Genomic DNA, 16,186 nt, shown 5'->3' with positions numbered 1-16,186 from the left:
ACACCCTCTGTGCAGGTGAGATGTTAGGCAGTGTTTGTTTCTATTAAGTGTGAGCTGTAAGTGTCAGCCATGGGCTCTAAGTGGAAATGTTAATTGATGAAGTGAAAGCAGGAGTGAAGAAAAAGAAAGACATAGGTGCAGAGTTTTGGATTCCAGCAAGCACACTGTTAACAGTAATCAAGAGTGAAGACTGCATGATTACCAGAGGTGAAGGGACAGATTGGTAATGACAACGAAAGCCTGAGTTTCCAGATTTAGAAGAACAGTCAATTAGATGCAATAAGGTTTGTGTTAAGTAATGGGGGGTTAAAAAATTTCGGGCTATAACATGGTATTGTTTTCCAAAAAATGAGTAGAGAAAGTGCCAGTGTAGATAACAAAATTTGTGATGGGTGGAAGACAAAATTGCAGAGGATCCTTCAAAATTACAAACCAGATGACTTTTTTAACACAGATGAACTTTGACTTTTTTACAATGTCTTCCAGAAAAAACTGACTTTCTGAGGAAAAAAATTAGGGGCAAGCTAAACAAAGATCATGTTACCACTCTGTTGGCAGCAAATATGACCAGAAAATAAAAATTCAAGCCACTTATGACTGGATAACCTAAGAAACTATGAATTTTTTCTGGGTGTAAGTCATTCCCTGTGGAGTATGCTGCAAACGAGAAAGCACGAATGGCTCCAGAAGTATTTTCCAAATGGTTCAAGGATTTTGATATGAAAATGACATAAAAATCAAAAAGTTGTGTTGTTTGTGGACAACTGCAGTGCACGCAGTACTATCCTGCAGTTAAAATCCAGGGCCATACAATTTTTACCACTAACACCACATCAAAATTCCTGCCCTTAGATAATGGAATAATCAAGAACACCAAAGAGAACTACAGGTATGAAGTGGCCTGAATCACAGTCCGCAACATTGATGATGACAAACCTGCAACTGTCGGCATTTCAGGTGCTATGGGAATGCTGGACAAAGTGGGGAGAAATGTGAAAGAGCAAATGACCATCAATACTTCCCAAAAAATTTGGATTTTTGTTGACAGATGAAAATGAGCAACATGTAATGTAGTGTTGGCAGAAGAGCCAACACTGTGTTGCAAGAAGAGGCCGAATTGCACGCGTCAACTCACGCAGGTGGCGCTAGGTCTGAAACAGGATACGTAATGAATGCTATAAAGAAAAGGACGTAGCTGCTGGAATACTTAACTTTAATCCATCATTTGTATACAGCATTCTTGATGATACACGTGAGACTCTCTCTAGAAATGGTTAATAGCGCCTTGCTAGGTCGTAGCCATGGACTTAGCTGAAGGCTATTCTAACTATCTCTCGGCAAATGAGAGAAAGGCTTCGTCAGTGTAGTCGCTAGCAAAGTCGTCGTACAACTGGGTCGAGTCCTAGTACGTCTCTCTAGACCTGCCGTGTGGTGGCGCTCGGTCTGCAATTACTGACAGTGGCGACACGCGGGTCCGACATGTACTAATGGACTGCGGCCGATTTAAAGCTACCACCTAGCAAGTGTGGTGTCTGGCGGTGACACCACATGTAAAATCTTAGTTTGATTCTGACATTGGTTTATGAGAATTTTGATTAAAGTTTTTATTTTATATGGCACTTACAGTAGACGTAAGGGGTGGACGTAAGGGGTGACTCATTATAACACTAATCAAGTTTGTTTTGAAGATTTCATGGATGTGGACAATGATGCTGCATAGCAGCACCATTAACAGATGCTGAAACTGTTGACTCCATGAAGAAAGTGAATGAAAAAGGTGGGGCAAAAAACCTGAAAAGTAAGGGGAAGAGGGGGAGGGGTAGGTCGAAGCAGCACTGCCAGTGACAGCCAGCCAGGCCAAAGCCACAGTAATCACAGACAATGAAATCAACTCACAGGTGATCAAAAGTTTAAAGCAAGCGAAAATTACGGATTACTTTTAGAGCCAATGATTTCTGGAAATTTTTATGAACGTATTGTGTGTTCTTTTACCAAATTTAATTTTTTTAAGGTGAAAATATTTTATTTTAAACTTAAAAATTCTTGTCTATTTCAGAAGAAGTAGAACAATATGCATAACAATCTATCTTGATTTCTTTTATATATTACCAAAACTAAACATAGGGCTACCTCATACACAAATGTGAAAATATTGCATTACAATAATAAAAAAATTCATGGGTTGTAAACTTTTTTTCTTTCTCAGAAATTTTGTTATGCTAAACTTTCAACATATCGAATGAATTTTGTCTTCCCTATTCGATATATCAAGGTTTGGCTGTAATCAAAGTTGGCTAGGTAACACCAGTAGAGTTACTGATGAGCTTAATATTTGTTTTATAAAAACAAAAACAATCAATTATTGTTAAAATTATTTAACTAGATAGACAAAAAATTTACTCACCAAGTGGCGGCAGAACACACACATTAAAAACTATTGTGATTGGCACACTTTCGGAGCCAGTGGCTCCTCCTTCAGGCAGAAGGGTTGAAGGGGAAGGAAGAAGGATGAAGGAACAGGACTGGAGAGGTCTAGGAAAAGGGGTAGATTCGGGAATGTCCGCAGGTCAGAGGAGACTTAACACGTGGGATGAGAAGGAAAGACTGGATTGTTGGGGACTGCATCAGATGTGATTTGAAAACCTGAGAGCTTAAAGGTGGAAGGCAGGGTAATTGCGAGACAGAGATTACTACTAAAACATAGTGCATGAGTTTATAAGAGTGAGTAAGCTAATTGCATTGTACGTAACAGGAGTGGGAGAGGACAGTGGAAAAATTGATGAGAAAGACAATGAAAGATGTAGAAAACTACAAGATGTACAACTTTGCTTCCGCCTTTTTCCCCCAACATTTGATGCTTTAATGAAACAAAGTGGTTACACATGTATCATTCAAATTATTTTCCATTGCTGGCCACTACTTTCTCCCATCTTTTGGGCAGTGTATGAATCCCGCATTGAAAAAATTGCTCATCTTTTGAAGCAATCCACGAATCAATCCAATTTGTGACTTCTTCATTAGATCGGAAGTGTTGGTCAGCCACGCCATGCACCATTCCTTTAAACAGGTGATAGTCAGCGGGAGCAATGTCTGGAGAATACGGTGGGTGGGGTAGGACTTCCCATTTTAACGTTTCCAAGTATGTTTTGACCTCTTTTTCAAAGTGGGGTCACTTTATTGTGCCTCTCGCTGTATTGCAGCCATTTGTCTTTTAATGCTCTGCTCATATGCATTAACTGCATTCGATAACGAGCACTTGTGATTGTTTCACTTGGTTTTAACATCTCATAATACATGACGCTGAGCTGGTCCCAACAAATGCAGAGCATGATCTTGGAGCCATTAAATTCAGTTTGGCCGTTGATATGGAAGCATGGCTGGGATATCCCCATGATTTTTTGCATTTAGGGTTATCGTAATGAGCCCATTTTTTGCCCCTGGTTACAATGGGATGCAGAAAACCCTTCCGTTTTTGCCTCTGAAGCAATTGTTCACAAACACACAAACACCGTTCAACATCTCTTGGTTTCAGCTCACACGGGACCCAACTTCCTTCTTTCTGAATCATGCCCATAGCCTTGAGAGTCGCTACCTATCGGCAAACAGCGGAAGCAAAGTTGTACACCTTGTAAAAAGGAGTGAAGCAAAGAGTAGTTACAGTGAAGAAAAGCTGAGTTGGAAGAAATTAACATAAATTAAAGCCAGGTGGGTGGCGAGAACCAAGGACATGTTGTAGTGCTAGTTCCCACCTGCAGACTTCTAAGAAACTGGTGTCTGTGGGGAAGAATCCAGATGCCGTGTGTGGTGAAACAGGTGCTGAGGTCACGAACATCATGTTGTAGAGCATGCTCTGCAACAGGATATTGCAAGTTGCCAGTATATACCCTCTGCCTATGCCCATTCACAGTAATTGATAATTTGGTGGTAGTCATGCCGATGCAGAAGGCTGAACAGTGTATACATAATAGCTGGTGTATGACGTGTTGTTTCGCAAGTGGCTCTCCCTTTGATAGCATATGTCTTGCCAGTTACAGGGCTATTATAGGTGGTGGCGCAAGACTTGTAAGGGGGATGGTCGCAGGGGTAAGAGCCATAGGGTAGGGAGATGGGTGCAGAAGGAGCATAAGGTCTGACAAGAATATTGCGAAGATTGGGAGGGCGACGGAAAGCTATTCTAGGTGTGGTGGGCAAAATTTCAGAGAGAATGGATCTCATTTCAGGGCATGATTTTTTAGGAACTCATAGTCCTGTCAAAGTAGCTGATGAAGGCATTCCAGACCAGGATAATACTGTGTCACCAATGGTGTGCTCCGAAGCTGTTTTATGGAGGGATCAGTAGTACCAGGATTGAATGTGATGGCCTGGGAAATCTGTTTTTTTTTTTTTTTTTTTTAACTAGGCTGGTGGCGTAATTACTTGCAGTGAAGGCTGAGGTGAGAATGGTGGTGTATTGCTGAAAAGAGTCTGCATCCGAACAAATACATCTGCCTCGGATGCCAAGGCTGTATGTTAGGGAATATTTGACATGGAACTAATCTTTGCTTCACTCCATTTTAGTTTTCTACATCTTTCATTTCTTTCCCATCTATTTTCACCACCCCGCCCCCTTCCCACCTCTGTTACACACAATGCACTTAGCTTTCCACTCATATTAACTTGCACACGATGTTTTAGTAGTAATCTCTGTCTTGCGTATTACCCTGTCTTCCACCTTTAAGGGGAAGCTCAAAAAATCCACTCAAGCGATATACTATCATATGATTTCCATGGGTGAAAATCCTCGACATGAGTATTGCTTAGAGGGAGAAGACAGCTTGTGCAAGTGGCAGAAACAAACAGCCCTTGGAATGGAACATGAACCGCACCCTCCTCCATTGCACCCTGACGTACAGAAGGAAATTCTTCCAATATGTGAAGATTTATCAAGGGCTGAATTACTGAAGAGATGTTCAGGTGGCCACGCACTAAATGTGAATGAAAGTTTTAATTCCAATATTTGGCACATTATTGGTAACTTCCTTGAATTTGTAGTTTCCAAGAATTTATTTTTCAATCGCGTTTATCTCTAAATAACTTTTTTCACATTTGTGTGCAGTCTAACTCAAAAAGTATAGAACTGATCATTATGAAAATTGATAGTATGATTCTTTACAAAATTATGAATTATATGAACCAACTTGTGAGAATATATCATGCTTTTAAGGGTATTTTTCTTTGCACATTTAGAGGAAAAAATCGTGAAAATCGAAGTAAATTGTTCCCACGCCTGCAAAATTTTAAATTTTCATAATTTTCACCTGCATTGAGGTTCATATTCTTAGAAAATTGGTTATTAATGTAAAATCAAAACCTTTTCGATTTCAGGTGAAAATCAGAATGACTACACTGTACACAATTGGAGAACTTTACTCACAACCTTCAGCAGGTTTTTTTTTTTTGTTATTTTTGGCTGAAATTATTCAAAAAAAAAGAAAATTTCACAAAAACTGTTCAAAATATGAATGAAATGATGTCAAAATTTGATTAAATTCTAATTAATTCTTCCCACCCAAAACAATCCCAAAAAATCTGTGTTAAACAGCCTTCTAATGTGGTTTCCCCCCTTAAGCTCTTAGGTTTTCAAATCTCATCCAATGCAGTCCCCAACAATCAGTCTTTCCTTCTCATCCCATACGGGAAGTCTCCCCTGACCTGCAGGACCTGCAGTTCTAGGTGACTTTCCCAAAATCTACTCCTTTTCCTAGACCTCTCCAGTCCTTTTCCTTCACCCATTTTCCTTTGGCTCCGAAAGCTTGTCAATCACAGCAGTCTTTTATATGTGCATTCTGCCGCTGCTTGGTGAGTAGTTTTTTTATCTATCCAATTAAACAAAATTTGTTTTAGCTATTTCTATTGCTAAATGGACAAAGACTGGGGAGATATTGCCTTAACTGAACACGACATTTTCAGTAGTAATTTGTGAAAGTGGGGATTAGCAAAGGTTGTGGCCAGGGAGACGAAGGATACGTTGTAGGGAGAGTTCCTGCCTACACAGTTCAGAAGAGCTGGTATTGGTAGGAAGTATCCAGATGGCACAGGCTGTGAAGCAGTCATTAAAGTGAAGCAGAACATGCTGAGTGTAATGTTCTGCAACTGGGTGGTCCAGCTGCATCTTGGTCACAGTTTGGAGGCGGCCATTCGTTGGACAGGCAGCTTGTTAGTTGTCAGGCCCATGTACAAAGCATTACAGTGGCTGCACCTTAATTAGTAGATCACATGGCTGCTTTCACAGGCAGCCCTCCCTGTGATTGGATAGAAGATGCCTGTGACAGTTCTTTTTGGCAGCAGTAGGGAAATCAACCATGAAAACCTTCCAGTAATTCTAAAAGCTTTGTCGTTTTATGTGAGGACATAATATTAAAACTCTTGTAATCTCTGTAAACTTAGTTATCACCGCTAATTATTTCACTGTTAGTAATATGAATAAGCCACACTGTGATTACATACATACTAGGAAAGTTACCTTGGTAAAACTGTCTTATTAATCGTGACTGAATGTTTCAGATGAAAGATGGCTTCATTTGGGATGAACTCACTGTAGCAGAAACAGTAGACGAGTTTCGCAGGGAGCAAAAGCTTAGTCGTGGGCCTAGTTTTGCTACAATTGCAGGATTCGGTCCCAATGGAGCATTACCACACTATGAGCCAAACAACATCACTAGCCTCACAATTGATAACAGTAGCATGCTTGTGCTTGACTCTGGCGGACAATATTTAGGTAAGTGAAACCAAGTGGAAGATTATGTTTTAAAAACTTCTACTAATTTCTAAGCGACATCCATGATTTATTATTATTTAAAAAAGATTCACATTATAACTTGCAAGTCATACATATTTGGAAACACCAATTTCTTAGCAAATGGCAATTGATGTGAGAGTACATAACCAAGCAAAAAAAATCAAAACACAGGAAATGATTAAGTGGCGGCAATGATCAGAATAAATTGTGGTAACTTCTAAACTGATCAATTAATTGTCCAACAATCTAAAAAAGCACTTGCATCATATAACAAATGCCTCTATGAGTAGCAGTGGTGATGGTAATTGTGGTGACAGAATTGTTTGGGCACCCAATGTCAAAATCTTTACCAACTAAACTAGACTAAAAATCTGGTTACAAAATGACGAAAGAGCTCAAACAAGAAGACATTAAAATTCTACAGCAGATACATGGCTGGCTGACCCATTAAACTAAAAAAGGGATGAACCAGGCTCTATACAACACGTTAAATTTCCGAGAGTTTTGTCAGACGCAGATATGTAGGTCCAATTTGCTGTGGCTAGTAATGTAATTGCAAAGGCTTCCAAATAATGTGGCATTAAAAATTTCTTTTTTTTTTACAAGACTTAAGGTACAAAGTTTTCATACTTAGCATTAATCTTTTTGTTCCAGATGGGACAACTGATGTCACACGCACTTTACATTTTGGGGAACCCACAGACTTCCAGAAAGAAGTATACACACGTGTATTAATTGGTTCCATACAGATGGCCTCGTTGATATTTCCAGAGGATGTACAAACATCAAACATAGATGTACTTGCCCGTGCTCCTTTATGGAAAGTTGGTCTTGATTATCAGCATGGCACAGGGCATGGAATAGGTTCTTATCTAAGTGTACATGAATGTAAGTAATAAAACAGTCCTAAAATGACATCATTTAAAAAGGTTTTGAATCTAAGATTATATATCACATATGCATATTGTCATCAATCACTTTAAAAGATATTTCTTACCCCTAAGCGTTTTGTGGAAGGACATAAATTGGACTAATGGTATTTTGCAGCTCCAATTATAGTAGTGTACAGCACAGGAAATGAGACATTCCAGAAGGGTCAGTTCTTCTCTAATGGCAAGTATTCCTACAACTCTAATCTTTAATTTACTGGAAACAATTTTCATTCAAATGATACGAAACAATAACAAAAGTAATATACTAAAAGCTAATTTTTAGTAAATCTATTTTCATTGAAACATCTTTCAGAACCTGGTTACTATAAGGAAGGTCACTTTGGCGTTCGTCTAGAAAACATCTTGGAAGTAGAACGAAGACAAACGGAGGTATAAAGCATTTGTGGATACCATATTCAACCTTTCATATTGGTGGTATTTTGTCAGGATATGGTGTGATTCTTACACTTACACAAAATATGTTTTCGATAAAAAGTTGAGGCATGTTATAGAAAAAAGCTGTCACATTTATATGTACATAAGTATCAAAACCATACACTTTATTATTCTGTCAATAGCATTTGAGAAATAAGGTTAAATAAAATTGTAACCATATTGAATTAAAAATTTCAACCAAGTGCAATTTTGCTTTAAATAGCTTTATTTAGAGACTCATGATGACAGTTTTCGGACTTGAAAATTCCATCTTCATATGCCGTGGAATTTGCTTCTGTATTACATTGTACAACTAAAATTCTACATATTCTTTGGAAAATCCAGGATGGAATGTAAAAATATTACGAAAAAGGCAGTTACTACTCACCATATAGCAGAGATGCTGAGTCGCAGATAGACAAGACAAGAAGGCTGTTAGAAAAAGACTTTTCGAGTAGATATTCATCCAGCACAGAACAGAAATTTTTAGTTTTAGTTCTGGACTCACCAAAAGACCAACATCTGCTCTTTCCTTCATAACCTCAACACTTACTGCCAAACCCAGTTCACCTGGTTCTCACCTCAACAATGCATCTTCCCAGATGTCGATCCTCAAATCTCAGATGGCTCCGTAAATATGTCTGTTCATTTCAAGCACCAACAATACCTCCACTTTGAAAGCTGTATCGTATTCCATGTCAAAAAGAGTCTCTTCCTTACAGCCTCACCATCCATGGACACTCCATCTGCATTGGAAAGCAAGAGTTGCACAAATATACCGATAATCTTACCAGAGCCTTTATTGACAGACAATATCTTATCCAGCTCATCCAAAAATCTCTCTTCCTCTGGCACTAATAAACCTGTTGACTGACAACCTTCTCTGATGTTGTTCATCCATTATCAGCCAGGCATTGAAAAGCTCAACTGTATCCTTCACCAGGGTTTCAACTGCTTCTCATTGAATCCTGAGATGAGGGATATCCCGCCTAAAACACCCAACATTGTGTTCTGCCGCCAACCCAACCTACAGAATATCCTTGACCACCACTGTTTTAGTCCGGCACCGCATGGGTCATTCTGTACTGGAAGACTTGTCCCATACAACCATCTACCACCTCCAACCGTAATTCAGTCATAGGCATTTCCTATCCTATAAAAGGCAGAGCCACATGTCAATGCAGCCATGCTGCAATTCCTGTGCAGCATTCTAGGGCATGGTAGGTGACCAACTCTCTACTCGCATGAACGGCCATTGCCAAACAGTTGCCAACAGCAAACTTGACTATCCAGAAGATACAACCAAAGATACTTGAATAGCTGCATCATTACAAATGCCATTTGGACATTCCCTTCCAGCACAACTTTCTCTCAACTACAAAGGTGAGAATTCTCTCTCCAGCCATATCCTGCTTTCCCACAATTCTCCTAGACTAAAAGTCCGCTAACCTGTTTCCCATTGCCTCACCTTACCTTTTTCCACACTACTCCTTCCCCATCTAGATTGTGTACTGCCTTCTCCCATCATCTTCCACTCGCCCCCCCCCCCCCACCCCCACCCCCATTTTCTCTCTCTTTTCCCCTTTCCTCCGCACTCAACTCCATCTTGCCCCCTCTCCATCTTTCTGTATCTACCCCCTCATAACTCCTGTCATCATCTTGTGCAGCTGCTGAGTCATATGTTTTTCCCACTCCTGCCTAACACTACCCTGCCCCCACCTCCTTGCCTTGTGTGTCCTTCCCTATCACCATGTCCCCATCTGTTGGTCCAGGCAACTGCTCTCAACAAACAGCTGCGGCAGTGTGTGTGTGTGTGTGTGTGTGTGTGTGTGTGTGTTTTTTTTCTACTACAAAAAGAGTCAAAACTCGAAAGCTACTGAACAGTACTTTCTGTCACATGTCTCTGCACCACACACAGCCTGCCAAAGGCGAGTAGTTGCTTTCCCTTATCTTATGTTTCACTTTAGATTTAGAGTGCCACATCATTGTTGTCATTGGGTTGTTACAGCAAGGTGGGTAGGATGTTTTCAGATGCTTTGCTTACATATCCTTTACTTTCGAAATTCTTTGTTAACCTGCCTCACCTACCTCTTTCTTGGATGTCCCGTAGTCTTTGTCCAGAAACATTCCTTTTTAATACTGATGCAGAATTTAGTTGGACTGCATCCACTTCACATGACCAAACTGCTTCAGTCTCACTGCTCTAAGGCTTTCCGCCATGGTCACTTCCACTTGCAGGTCTTTCCATATGTCTACATTTCTGATTTCATCTCTTCTTGCCCTTTGTAGAGTAAAACCAAGGAATTCTTATTTAACATATTTTTGACATGTGGAGTAATCGGGTCTACTGCTGGATGGTTGTGTCACTCTGGCACAATATTTCAGTCACGTAACTCGTTGCCTTCTTCAGGTGCTACCTGGACAAGATCTTCCAATACGGCAGTCTCAGATAGCACCTGAAGAAGGCAACGAGTTACGTGGCCGAAATATTGAGCCGAAGAAGATCTCACCGGGAAAGCCTGAAGAGTTATAACATATTTTTATTTGAGTTATGTGTCTGTTCATCCAGTTTAAGGTTTTCCATGGTTTCCCTAAATTGCTTACACAAATGCCTAGATGGTTTCTTTGAAAAGGACACAGTCGATTTCCTTCTCCATCCTTCACCTGATCCAAGTCTGTGCTTGACGGCCACAGTATAGAAAAAAATATATCAATTTATTGTATGACTTTTGATAATCAGATAGAATGTTGACATTCAGTGAAGCAGGAGAAAATTTTCCACAGAAACAATAATCTATGCCACAAATGATTTTATGAATCAAGACAGTTAATTTGAAGAACATTTGTGTACCCATTTTCAGCAGTTATCCCTTGAGCAATGAGGTTAAAGTCATTTGCAAGAAATTACTTAATTATATTTTTACAAGCATCAGACACCTTTCGCCTTTTATATCAGTGTATCAGTAGGGCTGCTGCACTCCAGAATTTTGTAGAAGGATTCAGTCCACAATTGCGGGTATGTTAATCTACAACTACAAAATTTATCTTTTTGAATAAGTTCATAGTAAAACAGCTCTAATGATGCTTCAGCCCAAGAAGCAAAACGTCTCAGGCGATGATAAAGGAAAAATAATTACATGCTGATAAGTTGCTTAATCTCACTAGTATATACTGTAGTTTTGATTTGTTCAGTCAAAAAAGCACTAAGAAAAAATAACTCTCATATTTGTAGGAACTGAGTGGATGCTGACTTACCTGTTTTAATAGCTGTCAATAGTTAGAGAGAGAGAGAGAGAGAGAGAGAGAGAGAGAGAGAGAGATGCGGCACTGGTATTTGCTTAAGCGATTTGAGAAAACCCTGGAAAAATTCAATCCAGATGAATTCAGCGTGTTGACTACAGAGCCACCTCGCTCTGTATGGCAGGAATAGTCGTATGGCCCCACAGTGAGTGCAGTGGAGTGCTGCAGATGCAACTATCATTCTTCTGTCTTTTGATTCTGTATAAAAGCTTAGCACATGGGCACTGACTCAGTCAGGTAATTTGCTGGTCCACTCGATGGGTGAAGAAATTTCCCACTGATGTCAGGGAGAAATTCATCTGTTTTCTTGGCTATGTCTGAAGTGCCCAATTTGTCACAGTTGTAACGTGAGATCTTGTATCAATATTTTTGTAATGGCCCCTCAGTTCCAAGCACCCTTTAAACTTCAATCTGACCACCTTTCTCTAAAAAATTATAGGGCTTAATGTTTCTCGATTTCCAAGTCCACAGGAATATTCCTAAAAGTACCAACAATGCATCATTTGGGGTCATTTGGTCAGCACCTGTTAATCTCACTAGCACACTTCACTGCATTCTTCCCACTTGTGACACCAACTTCAGTAGTCTGCGCAAGAAAATTTGCCTAACCTGCAAAATTACTTCTTTTGAGAGACTTGATTAACTTTGTAACCTGTTTCCTGAAGTAAATCCAAAATACTGATGTAAAGTAATGGAATAATTTCTATGCTTGTCTTCCCCCACCCCCCAAGTCTATCAAGAGCTTTAATCAACAGTTATGAAGCTAGCATAACATAACATAAGGCTGACTATGTTTATGTGAACATAACAGGTTACTTACTAAGTTACTTAATATTCTTTAGGAAAAATTTTTAAAAATCAAAATTTTATAATTTTTAAATCATCATTTGGAGCAATGTGTTCAAAATGTTTTTCAATCGCTGTGAGTAAGTTTACTGACTTGTTTAGATATTGCTGGCCTACCCAGTCAAGTGAAAAATAAAATATTCCTGCTTGCTCTGACTTTTAAGTATAATTTAATTATGAAGAGTCATGTGACTTTTATAGTGTATATACTTGCAGTCTGGCATTAGTTATCTCCCATCTTATTTTCCAGCACCAATCTCACAAGACCTATTATGGGTTTAAAACTGTAACACTTGTTCCGTATGAACCAAAACTTATAAAGGAAGAAATGCTTACCAGCGAACAAGTAAGTCCATTCAAAATCATAAACACACATCTTATTCATTTTAAGTTATTTGCTGTACTAATATGTACTTGTGTTACCAGAGGGACTGGCTGAATGAATACAACTCACAGATTCGAAGCTTAGTGGGAGCAGAACTGAAACACCAGAAGAGAATGAAGGGTTTTTATTGGATGATGTCGAAAACAGGATATGTGCCTCCATATTGTGCACGGTATAACAGGGCAGCAGCTTATATTCCATTATGCAAGATGTTCATTTTTTTTGCTATGTTGATATGTTGGCTCTTTTAAAACATCAGATACACATACAATGTTCACAGACCATAATAAAATAAAATAATCTGATGGTATGAGTTGCTGGAAAATCACATTTTTGAAATGCACATAATGTGAGCAAAACTTTATTTTGGCATATTAAAATTTCAAAGCATGAAGTCATTTTTACATGTTGTTAAGATGTCATGAATAGCCTCACCCCTGAGCAAAGGGCTTCTATTTTTTTTCCTTGAAATGTGCAATGAAATATTTTTACTACTGTTATTTATTCATAGGTATATAAGCATGAAACAGTCAAAGGATAATAAAATTTATTAAAGGAACAATCAAAATGAAGAAACATTTTGGCAATTGTAGTTTTGGATTTCAATGTTTATAAAGGTTGACAAGCAAAACTGGAACACACATCTTAATCAAAACTCCTTGGGCATCTGTCAGCTATGTTTCTGCAGATGAGACACATTTAATGCCATCTGCTATATCCCTGTGTAGCACTACTACCACGGAAGTCACTGTGGAGGAAATGTGGTGTATGTCTATGGGAATGGTGTGTTTATACATTGTAATACGAAACTGTAACAGAAAATCATAAAATAAAAGTACATAATATGAGAATCAATAAATTTCAGAAAGACTCAGATTGCATAACCAACTGACCCCATGAAGAAGGAACACACGATTTCAATATAGGGAAAAATACAGGTAAACATAGCAGAGGTAGTTAGGAAAAGAAAAGCAAAAGAATTATTACAGAGACATGAAAAAGTTGAATGGGAGACAAGAGCAAGTACTAGAACTATAGGGAGGGTTTAGAATTAGTCAAGACTGGGAGAGATATGAGATGGCGGTTAAAGGAATCAAATGCACACTGCAAAGTAGGTTACAATCAGCAGAGTTCTGAAATGTTAATTTTGGGAGCAACTACCATGATGGTTTGAGTTGCTATCTACTTCCTCTACTGTGTTCCAGAACACTGCAGTGAACTGGTCTGTTGTATGAGTAGCTTCTACTAATGTGGAATATTAGAGATAGCACAAGATTTGCCACTAACAGATATGAAGTGGATAGTAGTAGGCAGAGTCCTTCTCCACACACACACACACATTTTGAAGTTAGGACAGCAATATGTGAAATGGTGCTGAGAGGTATTTGAGAAGTGATTATTGTGCCTCAGAAGAATTCTTCCTACTCTAAATACAACCTATGGACCCTACATAGCCTTCAGCGACATCCATCTCTAAAATATTCATGTTGCACATCAGTTAATCTGAACACAATTTCAGGTTTCTGCACTATGCTGACCAACACAATGCTTTATGTAAGAATGAAAAAGCACAAGTAAATATTATACACATTAACATACAGCACCATGTTGCAGAACTCACTCTGCAACACAATGATGTAGACTTTGCTATATTTCAGACTAATGATTCAATCTTGAGTGTCCCTCTCTATACCAATTCTTTACAACTCCATATATGAAAATACATTATGAAACAAGTACTCAGTACTGATGATACCAAAAAAAGGAGTTCTAATCTGTTGCACCTTCTTTTCTGCTACTTTCTTCCACTTCTAAAAATAAAGTACACTTTTGAACAATGGAAAATCCAGGATGGAAGTGGCAATATTATGAAAAGGATTGTCACAGATAGGCACATCGAAAAGACTGTCAGAAAATGAGCTTTTGGCCAATAAGACCGTCGTCGAAAGTGCACATACGCGCATTGCCCCCCCCCCCCTCACACACACACACACACACACACACAAACACACACACACACACACAGAGCTGCACATCCCCCCCCCCCCCCCCCCACACACACACACAGCTGCACAAATGTAACTGTAACTCAAACACACACGACCACAGTCCCTGGCTGCTGTAGGCAACTGTCAGGCTACAGTGGCCAGAGACTGTGGTCATATGTGTATGAGCTGCATTTGTATTTTATTGTCAGTTTTCACTGAAGGCCTTGTTGGCTGAAAGCTCGTTTTCCGACAATCTTTCTGTTGTGCCTATCTGCGACTCAGCATCTCCAATATATGATGAGTAGCAATGATTCTTTTCATAATGTTGTTAAGTACACTTTTATAATTCTGTATGATAGTAGCTTTTTTTCTTCTCTCCTCATTATTTTCCTGCTTCCCCCCCCCCCCCTTCTTTTTGATTTTCCTTTTCCTGACCAATTATTCCCACATCTTTATATTGTGCAGTGTAAACTGTCTGACATTGTTCCAGAAACTTATCAAGATATCCCCAACCACCTGACTAAACTGTCTTCTTATCCACTGGTCCCAGATGATTTCTACGTTTCATGAGACGTTTTTCCATTTAGGCTATATTTATTTTGACCAGTTTTTCATTTAACAACTATTTTCAATTTTTAAGCCATTACTGAGTGATGAGCTAGAAGAAGATTCCATACATAAGAAAATGACTGAGAATTCACAAGATGTGCTTCCATTAGTTGGCTGTGGTACCCACCATGAAGTAAATTTTCTTGTTAAATAACATCTCTCCTCATTGATTTGAATACTGTTGTACCATCAAAAACTGAAATTGTCTTTTTTTTTTTTTTTTTGAACAATTTAATCAGACATTCCATAGAAGCTTCCATTAGCCTATATTGTCCTAGGAATATGAAACAGAAGAGAGACACATTACTTCAACATCAGAGTAAGTACAGGAAGAAGTAAATATATATTGGTGTTATCATTATTTTTATTCATGATTAGATGTGACAGTAAATAAAAGTAAGTGTAGAACAGAAAAGAAAAATGTTAATTCACTTTTAAAAAAGCTGCAAAGGGTAATAAGCAAGTATCAGTTTTATTGTACCGTTATACTCATGATTATACGTGACAGTAAATAAAAGAAAATAAAGAAAGTTGCAGTGATTAAAAAGCAACATATGTGTTTAAGAGATTTAACTGAAGACACAGCAAAAAGGGACTGTGAATAAAGAATTGTCAGTGTGCAGATTACAATTTCCAGTCAAAATGAATGAGTCAACAGACTGCTACATAATAACAAAGCTCTGAAGTCAAGTTTGCATCACAGGGAGATAAAAGTATGAATCAATTGAGAAAATAGTTGTCAATTGCTTGACTTGAACTAGGAAGCTGCAATGAAGACAGTGTGATCGAACATCCAATATCCCACCCTCCCTGGTAATAACTCAAGGAATAAAGATAATATCTGAACAAAAAAACAAACATCAAACATTTTGCTTGGAAACACCACATAGGAATATCAACAATGTAGGAAAAG

The 16,186-nt window shown here is 38.7% G+C and overlaps 1 protein-coding gene across 1 annotated transcript in view; it reads left to right on the top strand.

The window, feature by feature from the left end:
• The window catches only part of LOC126135595 (xaa-Pro aminopeptidase 1-like), a 153,697-nt gene extending 139,936 nt beyond the window's left edge, over positions 1–13,761 (top strand). Inside the window, exons 9-14 of the mRNA XM_049915201.1 lie at positions 6,544–6,757; positions 7,433–7,666; positions 7,826–7,891; positions 8,024–8,100; positions 12,542–12,637; positions 12,718–13,761. Of these exons, the coding sequence (XP_049771158.1) occupies positions 6,544–6,757; positions 7,433–7,666; positions 7,826–7,891; positions 8,024–8,100; positions 12,542–12,637; positions 12,718–12,927 (897 nt within the window). The 3' untranslated portion in view covers positions 12,928–13,761. The remainder of the gene's footprint in view (positions 1–6,543; positions 6,758–7,432; positions 7,667–7,825; positions 7,892–8,023; positions 8,101–12,541; positions 12,638–12,717) is intronic.
• Positions 13,762–16,186: the final 2,425 nt, after the last annotated feature.

The sequence above is a fragment of the Schistocerca cancellata genome, chromosome 1 (assembly GCF_023864275.1).
Source record: "Schistocerca cancellata isolate TAMUIC-IGC-003103 chromosome 1, iqSchCanc2.1, whole genome shotgun sequence".
Classification (NCBI taxonomy): Eukaryota; Metazoa; Arthropoda; class Insecta; order Orthoptera; family Acrididae; genus Schistocerca; species Schistocerca cancellata.
The sequence above is the reverse complement of the archived record's forward strand: the minus strand, read 5'-3'. Positions and strand labels throughout refer to the sequence as shown.